Source organism: Anomaloglossus baeobatrachus, chromosome 4, assembly GCF_048569485.1.
Source record: "Anomaloglossus baeobatrachus isolate aAnoBae1 chromosome 4, aAnoBae1.hap1, whole genome shotgun sequence".
NCBI lineage: Eukaryota > Metazoa > Chordata > Amphibia > Anura > Aromobatidae > Anomaloglossus > Anomaloglossus baeobatrachus.
In genome coordinates this window covers 593,433,851-593,443,891 of record NC_134356.1, presented here as the reverse complement: position 1 = coordinate 593,443,891, position 10,041 = coordinate 593,433,851, and the positions used below count along the sequence as shown (strand labels likewise).

Here is a 10,041-nt window from a genome sequence, read left to right as displayed (position 1 = left end):
ACAGACCGGGCCACAAGTCTCCAGAACCGAACCCAACAGCCTCATGAATATAAGAGAATGCTTGGGTCAGGAGAGCTGCGGCTGGTCCATGCATCACAGTCCATGACACAAGAAAGCGAGAATCCAGCCTAAATCGGAGGTATTGCTCCGCCTGCAGCGTGTCTGAGCAAGTGCTGGGGAAAAAAGAAAAATAAAGAAAAAATTATAGATTTTGCATATATATATTTTTTTTTCACAGCACTTGTTCAGACACATGCTGCAGGCAGAGCAGGACCTCAGGGGGTGTGTATATATATATATTATATATATATATTATATATATATATATATATATAAATAAATTATGCGAGTGAGGACAAGCTGTGACTCCAAATATAACATTATGTATAGACTACACCCTAATAATATTGTTACAAACTGAGAGAACCAAGGGAGAGGTAGGTCATAGATCACAGAAAGACACAATAAGTCAAAAATTCCATCAACACAACTTTTTTGCAAAAATATAAACAAATGTTATTTTAAATAGAGTAGGTAGCAAAAAAGTGACAAAGTACAGTGTCAAAAATGTTTACATAGAACAAAGATCAGGCTCATAAAGGTGTCACTGATGTTAAACACATGGGTCCACCTCCCAATATGGGGAGTAATATCACAATCAGTGGAGACATGGCCTGCAATACCTCCAGTATAATTAGTGAGAAATTTGCCCCAATAGTACAGCACATAATGCATAGAGTAGTCAAAAGGCGCATAAGCTTATATCCTATCGTGCAGGGCTATGGTTAAATGTAAAATCCTCAGTAAATAAAGGAGTCAGGTCATGAAACAGAGTTTTGATTCAGGGGCAGACCGGTAAGTGTAAGCAATGTCAAGAAAAGTTTGTTAATCAGTTCCCGTCCTAACTCACCCATAATTATTTTCGTGGAACCCGAGAAAAACGTGCCCCGACGCGCACATTTCGCTGTCTTCTTCAGGGGGCCGATGGTACTGTACTTTATATGTCACTTTTTTGTTACCTACTCTATTTAATAAAACATTTGTTATATTTTTGCAAAAAAGTTGTGTTGATAGTATTTTTGACTTATCGATCCTTTATGTGACCTATGACTACCTCTCCCTTGGTTCTCTCAGTTTGTAACAATATATATATTATACACACACACACACACACACACACACGAAAAGTTTGGACACCTTCTAATCTCTAGAACAACTGTTAAGAAGAGACTTTGTGCAGCAGGCCTTCATGGTAAAATAGCTGCTAGGAAACCACTGCTAAGGACAGGCAACAAGCAGAAGAGACTTTTTTTGGGCGAAAGAAACACAAGGAATGGACATTAGACCCAGTGGAAATCTGTGCTTTGGTCTGATGAATCGAAATTTGAGATCTTTGGATCCAACCACCGCGTCTTTGTAGAAAAGGTGAACGGATGGACTCTACATGGCTGGTTCCCACCGTTAAGCATGGAGGAGGAGGAGGAGGTGTGATGGTGCTTTGCTGGTGACACTGTTGGGGATTTATTCAAAATTGAAGGCATACTGAACCAGCATGGCTACCACAGCATCTTGCAGTGGCATGCTATTCCATCCGGTTTGCGTTTAGTTGGACCATCATTTATTTTTCAACAGGACAATGACCCCAAACACACCTCCAGGCTGTGTAAGGGCTATTTGACTAAGAAGGAGAGTGATGGAGTGCTACGCCAGATCACCTGGCATCCACAGTAACCAGACCTGAACCCAATCGAGATGGTTTGGGGTGAGCTGGACTGCAGAGTGAAGGCAAAAGGGTCAACAAGTGCTAAGCATTTCTGGGAACTCCTTCAAGACTGTTGGAAAACCATTTCCAGTGACTACCTCTTGAGGCTCATCAAGAGAATGCCAAGAGTGTGCAAAGTAGTAATCAAAGCAAAAGGTGGCTACTTTGAAGAACCTAGAATATAAGACATATTTTCAGTTGTTTCCCACTTTTTTAAGTATTTCATTCCACATGTTTTGATGCCTTCAATGTGAATCTACAATTTTCAGAGTCCTGAAAATAAAGGAAACTCTTTGAATGAAAAGGTGTGTCCAAACTTTTTGTCTGTACTATATATACACACACGCACGCACTAAAACTTATATGAAAATACAAAGCTTCCAGGAAAAGCAGACTAATTTAAAGGGAACCTGTCATCAGAAATTTACCTGTAAACCTAAAAGTTTCCCCCTCTGCAGCTCCTGGGCTGCATTCTAGCAAGCTTCCTATAGTTTTTGTGGCCCCTTTTAGGCTATGTGCGCACGTTGCGTAAATTCATGCAGTTACGCTGCGCTTTGCAGCGCAGCGTAACTGCATGCGTCCTGCGTCCCCTGCATAATCTATGGAGATTGTGCAGGGGCCGTGCGCACGTGGCGTCTCAGAGCGCAGCGCTTCGGCTACTGCCGAAGCGCTGCGCAAAAAGAAGTGCCATGTCACTTCTTTCCTGCGCTTTGCCGGCAGCTCCTGCTCTGTCTATGGCAGGAGCTGCAGGCAGAGCGCATGGAATCGGCGCTCACTACGGACATTTCTGCAGCGATCTAAAGCGCACATGTGCTCTTCAGATCGCTGCAGAAATTTCTGCAGGGCTTGTACGCAACGTGCGCACATAGCCTTATACCAAAATAAATACTTTATAAACTTGTACCTTTTCGTATGCAAATTTTGAAAATTATGCATGGGGCTGCCTGATGTCCGTTGTTGTCCTCCTGCCGATTTACGCCGCCCCCGAACGCCGAATTTCAAACCTCAGGACGCCGCCCCTGGGCGCCCGTGGTCCCGCGCATGCGCTGTGCGACTGTAGCAGTGCCGTGCACTGTGTGCACGTGTGACCGCTGGTGACGCTTTGCGCAGGCACGAGGTTATGGGCGGCGCTGTGAGTGTCATCAGCAAGTGCCGCCCATAACCTTGTGACCGCACTTTCCCCTTTGCCTCCTGCGTTCCGCGCAAGCGTCTCCTCGTAACCTGTGGTGGCCTGATCCGCTCCTCCCATCTATTTCCTGCTGCAGGGCAAGATGGGAAAGGTGACGTCGGATCATTTGGCCAGCGCTTGCGCAGAACGCAGGAGGCAAAGGGGAGAGCGCGGCCACGGTATTATGGGCGGGCACTTGTGATGCATTCACAGCGCTGCCCATAATATCGTGCCTGCGACCACGTCACCAGCAGTCCTCGCGTGCACGGTACCTCGGGCGCAGTGGGCGGCGTCCTGATCTATGAAATGAAGCAATGGGAGACGGCGTAAACCAGAAGGAGGGACAGTAACGGACGCAACAGAGACCGCCCCCATGGACGATTTACAAGAATTGCAGACAAAAAGGTACAACTTTATAAAGTGTTTAATTTGGTTTAAAAGGGGGCACAAAAAGTATAGGAACATTGCTAGAATGCAGCCCAGGAGCTGCAGAGGGGGAAACTTTTAGGTTTAAAGCTCAATTTCTGATGACAGGTTCCCTTTAATTAGCCACTGAATGTGAGGTTTTGTACCTGGAGCGGCGCCTGTGTGGGGAGCGGGAGCGGCTTCTCCGCCTCTCCCGGGACCTGGAGCGCTCTCGTCTCCTCCTTTCACGTTCTCTAGAAGTGGATCTAGAACGTCTGCGTTCTTGAGAGAACAAAAACAAAAAAAAGATATATTAAATGGATTGGCATCTTACTACAATAAAAGGGCCGACATACGAGCACATTATTGGAAAGCCTGGTCACTGTAGGACAGTAGATACCACTGAACTTCTAAACTTTCAATAGGACTCTCCAGGTCACTGTGATTACGGCAATACCAAACTCACACCATTTGGGGTGGGGGGTGTGTATATTATATATATATATATATATATATATATATATATATATATATATATATATATATATATATATATATATAACAATTTGATCAAAACATGTTTGGGATGACTGCAAGGAGTGAAAAAGTCAATTTGCGGAGTTTTTGTCTTTCCCCATTTTAGCATTCACAGTATGGGATCAAGATGTTTATATTTTATAATATTTTTAGTTTTGCCAATTAAACAAGCGACAATATCAGTTTTTTTAAAATCTCTCTGTTAACATTTGAAGATTCGACGGGCGATTGACCCACAAATGTAGAGCAGCGCTGCAGAATATTTATTAAAAAAAAAAAATTTAAAAAAAGGTTAGTTAGGGATTGTGTCCCCACACAGACACTTTGCCCAACCAGCGCTGCCAGTGTCAGACTGTACTGGTAAAAAAAACGTGTTGACATTTTAGGCGGTGCGCGCACACAGCGTTTTTTTGACGCTGCGTTTTTGGCAACTAAAAAAAAAAACACATAAAAACGCACCAGCAGCAAAAACGTGGAAAAAAAAAAACCGCACCGGAATAACGCATGCGGTTTTACCGTGTTTTTGATCTCTGCGTTTTTCCAATGCATTGCATGGGGGTAAAACAAAAAAAACGCAGCGAAAAACGCACCAAAACGCGGTAAAAACGCATACGGTGCGTTTTTGCCGCGGGTGCAGTTTTAGGTGTTTTTGTGTGTTTTTAGCGGCAAAAAAAAGCAGCGTAAAAAAAAAAAACGCTCTGTGCGCACATAGCATAAGTCAAACAGACTGATTCTGGATGCAGTTCATGTCTTTTTCTTCCAAGTTTGCTATATATCCCATCACTGCAGCAGCATGTATCCCGACAGGGTCACTCCATAATCAACATGTACTATCACAATCCCTTACAAGCGATGAGCAGGGGACGTCGCTGACCAGCACGGCTACAGGCGATATTTCTGGATGGACAACGCTGGACCGGCACAGCTACAGGCAATGTTGGGGGGTAAGGCACTGACCGGCACAGCTACAGGCGATATTTCTGGATGGACAACGCTGACCGGCACAGCTACAGGCAATGTTGGGGGTAAGGCACTGACCGGCACAGCTACAGGCGATATTTCTGGATGGACAACGCTGACCGGCACAGCTACAGGCAATGTTGGGGGTAAGGCACTGACCGGCACAGCTACAGGCGATATTTCTGGATGGACAACGCTGACCGGCACGGCTACAGGCAATGTTGGGGGTAAGGCGCTGACCGGCACGGCTACAGGCAATGTTGGGGGTAAGGCGCTGACCGGCACGGCTACAGGCAAAGTTGGGGGTAAGGCGCTGACCGGCACAGCTACAGGCAATGTTGGGGGTAAGGCGCTGACCGGCACAGCTACAGGCAATGTTGGGGGTAAGGCGCTGACCGGCACAGCTACAGGCAATGTTGGGGGTAAGGCGCTGACCGGCACAGCTACAGGCAATGTTGGGGGTAAGGCGCTGACCGGCACAGCTACAGGCAATGTTGGGGGTAAGGCGCTGACCGGCACAGCTACAGGCAATGTTGGGGGTAAGGCACTGACCGGCACAGCTACAGGCGATATTTCTGGATGGACAACGCTGACCGGCACAGCTACAGGCAATGTTGGGGGTAAGGCACTGACCGGCACAGCTACAGGCGATATTTCTGGATGGACAACGCTGACCGGCACAGCTACAGGCAATGTTGGGGGTAAGGCACTGACCGGCACAGCTACAGGCGATATTTCTGGATGGACAACGCTGACCGGCACGGCTACAGGCAATGTTGGGGGTAAGGCGCTGACCGGCACGGCTACAGGCAATGTTGGGGGTAAGGCGCTGACCGGCACGGCTACAGGCAATGTTGGGGGTAAGGCGCTGACCGGCACGGCTACAGGCAATGTTGGGGGTAAGGCGCTGACCGGCACGGCTACAGGCAATGTTGGGGGTAAGGCGCTGACCGGCACGGCTACAGGCAATGTTGGAGGTAAGGCGCTGACCGGCACGGCTACAGGCAATGTTGGGGGTAAGGCGCTGACCGGCACAGCTACAGGCAATGTTGGGGGTAAGGCGCTGACCGGCACAGCTACAGGCAATGTTGGGGGTAAGGCGCTGACCGGCACAGCTACAGGCAATGTTGGGGGTAAGGCGCTGATCGGCACAGCTACAGGCAATGTTGGGGGTAAGGCGCTGACCGGCACAGCTACAGGCAATGTTGGGGGTAAGGCGCTGACCTGCACAGCTACAGGCAATGTTGGGGGTAAGGCGCTGACCGGCACAGCTACAGGCAATGTTGGAGGTAAGGCGCTGACCGGCACGGCTACAGGCAAAGTTGGGGGTAAGGCGCTGACCGGCACAGCTACAGGCAATGTTGGGGGTAAGGCGCTGACCGGCACAGCTACAGGCAATGTTGGGGGTAAGGCGCTGACCGGCACAGCTACAGGCAATGTTGGGGGTAAGGCGCTGATCGGCACAGCTACAGGCAATGTTGGGGGTAAGGCGCTGACCGGCACAGCTACAGGCAATGTTGGGGGTAAGGCGCTGACCGGCACAGCTACAGGCAATGTTGGGGGTAAGGCGCTGACCGGCACAGCTACAGGCAATGTTGGGGGTAAGGCGCTGACCGGCACAGCTACAGGCAATGTTTCCGGGTGGATGGCGCTGATCCGCACAGCCAAGGGCGATGTCTGGGGATGAAGCTGTCCGGCACGGCTACGGGCGATGTCCGGGGGTGGCTAGTTGAGTGATTTCCTTATGACCAGTAGCTGGTGATAACCACCATTAATATTACAGTCACTACCCGCCTATATGTGACACAGACATATCACCGCAGCTCTCACCTCTCCGCCGCTCCGGGGACCTGCTCCGGCTACGTCCCATCCCCGCACTACACCGGAAAATCACAGGCCGGAAACTCCCAGACGCTGCGCTCACTCATAACCGCTCCCCCAGCAACGCGTCCATAACACAAACATTCCGGCCGGGGTGAATGCGTTATGGATGGGATCCGGGAGAGGGCGCTGGCGAGACTTCACTGTGACGCAGGGAGAGTGCGCAGCCAATCACTGTGCGGGCAGGGGACAGACTACACCGGCCGGGGAGCTGCGTGCGCTGAGACGAGCGCCATCTGGCGGCTGAGAGGCAGCGCACCCGCCGTGTCCGTGCATTGTTTTGTGCCGCTGTCACGTGCGGATTTGTCGGTGGTAGAACATTTGCTGCCGATCTGCGTCTCTGTCCCGGATCCTCCTGTACATTCTGTGTGTGAACACATCTCTACCGTGTATAATCAATGTGGATTGTACAGGAGAATAGAATACTCAGCGTGGAGGAAAGTGGATTTATAAATCTGACATCCACATGGCTATAAGGAATCTGGTTTATGTAATCTGAACACGGCGCTGCAGGGGTTAACACAAAGATTTCAGCAATGTGTCTCATCAGATTGTGTACTGCTGTTTACTTGTAATGTTTGTTTTAGCTTCAGGAGGTTATCATTGTCAGAAGTGGTCAGCTAGTCCTGTACACCCTCTGCTGTGAATAGCAGTTCACTGTCTATAGACATTGCATATAGAGAGTCTGCTTGTGGGAGAGGGTAGCTGTCTCAGCTCTGCTGCATTGCTAAATCTAAAGGCTCTAATTGAGTCAGAATGGCTGCACCCAGTAATCTAAGTGACACATCGCTGGATTTAGGATCTCTGCCCCTACATCATGCTGCTCTCAGTACCTAAAACTTGCTGACAGATTCCCTTTAACCCCTTCATAACCTTGGATGTATATATACGTCCTAGGTCATGTTTCCTCGTTAACAACATAACTTTTTTTTTATTTTTCCTTCTATATAGCCATATGGAGGCTTGTTTTTTGCAGGACGAGTTGTACTTTTGAATGACCCCATTCATTCTGCCCCATATTGTACTTGAAAATGGGGAAAAAAAATCCAAGTGCAGTGAAATTGCAAAAAAAAAGTGCAAAGTAATAGAGCAGCCATTTCTGAACGCTGCGATACCAAATATGTTTATTTTCTAAAAAAAAAGTGTTATTTTCAATGGGGCATATGCGCGGAAAAATTCAAGCTCGCACACACGGGCCCGCGTTAAAGCGACAAACACGACAATTGATTACCAGTACATCCAAGGCCGTGAAGGGGTTAAAAGCGAAATGGTCCTTAAAAATATAAATTTTGTAGATTTACTTAAAATAAATTCGATTGCTGCTAAACATTTAACCTTTTTAACATCTCAACAATAAAAAAAAAAATGATGCCGATGCGGTAAATGTTATTTCTCGGCTATTTTATGGGATATGATTATTTTAAGGGCATAAAAATTCAAAGTTCCAAAATTGCAAATTTTTAGAAATATTTGGAAATTTTCAATATTTTCTTAAATAAATGCAAATCATATTGACTTATTTTTACCAGTAACATAATGTACAATGTGTCAGGAAAAAGTAATCTTAAGGCCACTTTACACGCTGCGATCTCGTTACCGATATCGCTAGCGTGCGTTCCCGCCCCCATCGTTTGTGCGTCACGGGCAAATCACTGCCCGTGGCGCACTTAATCGCTCGGACCCGTCACACTACTTACCTGCCTAGTGACGTCGCTGTGACCGGCGATCTGCCTCCTTTCTAAGGGGGCGGTCCGTTTGGCGTCACTAAGCGGCCACCCAATAGAAGCGGAGGGGCGGAGATGAGCGGGACGAACATGCCGCCCACTTCCTTCCTTCCTCATTGTGGGCGGCCGCAGGTAAGGAGATGTTTGTCGTTCCTGCGGTGTCACACGTAGCGATGTGTGCTGCCGCAGGAACGAGGAACAACATCGTACCTGCAGCAGCAACGATAATTGAGAATAGGGGGGCATGTCAACGATAAACGATTTTGCACGTTTTTGCGACGATTTTCGATCGCACCTAGATGTCACATGCAACGACATCGCTAACACGGCCGAATGTGCGTCACGAATTCCGTGACCCCAACAACATCGCTTTAGCAATGTCGCTGCGTGTAAAGCGGCCTTTAGAGTCACTGAAATATATGGAGGCACAACAGAATTATTACCACATAAAGTGACAGAGACCGAATTTGAAAAATTTGGCCTGGTCAGGAAGATGAAAATAGGCTTAGGTGTGAAGGGAAGGGGTTAATCAGTTTGATTCTTTTGTGTTTTAAAGGGAACCTGTCACCAGATTTGGTGACTATAAGCTGCGGCCACCACCACTGAGCTCTTATATACAGCATTCTAACATGCTGTATATAAGAGCCCAGGCCGCTGTGTAGAACGTAAAAATCACTTTATAATACTCACCTGAGGGGCGGTGCAGTGCAGACTGGCTGGATAGGTGTCTCCGTTCTCCGGTACAGGCGCCTCCTCTTTCGCCCATCTTTGTCCTCCTTTTTCTGAAGCCTGGGTGCATGACAGGGCAGATCAAAGTATTGTAGTGCGCCTGCGCAGGACCTCAATGCTGGCGCGTGTGCAGGACGTAGAACACATCATGCACCGCGGCTTCAGAAGATGGAGAACAAAGATGGGCAAAAGAGGAGGCGCCTGTACCGGAGAACGAGGACACCCATCCGACCAGTCTGCACTGCACCGCCCCTCAGGTGAATATTCTGAAGTGATTTTTACGGTCTACACAGCGGCCTGGGCTCTTATATACAGCATGTTAGAATGCTGTATATAGGAGCCCACTGGTGGTGGCCGCAGCTTATAGTCAACAAATCTGGTGACAGGTTCCCTTTAAAGTATCCATACGGCTTGATGCATCAAAGCTTCATGTCAGAATTCTAGTGTAAAATGAGGAAGAGACTGGAGTAGGATTTGTGGTGCACACAGGGGTGTACGCTGCTCGTCCAACACTCTTGATGACCCAAAAAAAATCAGAAATTCATTAAAAAAATAATCTTGTGTTGCCATTTTTCAAGCATGATAATATTTTTATTTTTTGTTCAATGGCGCTATGTGAGGGCTATTATATGCAGTTTTTATTTATTTTTTATTTTACGGACTTTACCAATCGGGTTACAGTAACTAATTTTATAATTTGATAGATTAACTTTTAAGGCAGCAGCACGTGTTTATTTAATTTCTATTATTTATTTTTATTTTAGTTTATATATTTTTTAAACTTTTATTGTTCTTTTTCATTTTTTTATTCCCATTTGGTAATTAGAAGTTGCAATTGTTCAATTGATGTTACTATACAGTCGTGGCCAAATAAA

The 10,041-nt window shown here is 47.3% G+C and overlaps 1 protein-coding gene across 1 annotated transcript in view; it reads right to left on the bottom strand.

The window, feature by feature from the left end:
- SNRNP27 (small nuclear ribonucleoprotein U4/U6.U5 subunit 27) overlaps positions 1-6,819 on the bottom strand; it is a 41,428-nt gene extending 34,609 nt beyond the window's left edge. Inside the window, exons 1-2 of the mRNA XM_075342906.1 lie at positions 6,663-6,819; positions 3,503-3,617 (exon numbers count right to left, since the gene is read on the bottom strand). Coding sequence (XP_075199021.1) covers positions 3,503-3,617; positions 6,663-6,702 — 155 coding nt within the window. The 5' untranslated portion in view covers positions 6,703-6,819. The remainder of the gene's footprint in view (positions 1-3,502; positions 3,618-6,662) is intronic.
- Positions 6,820-10,041: the final 3,222 nt, after the last annotated feature.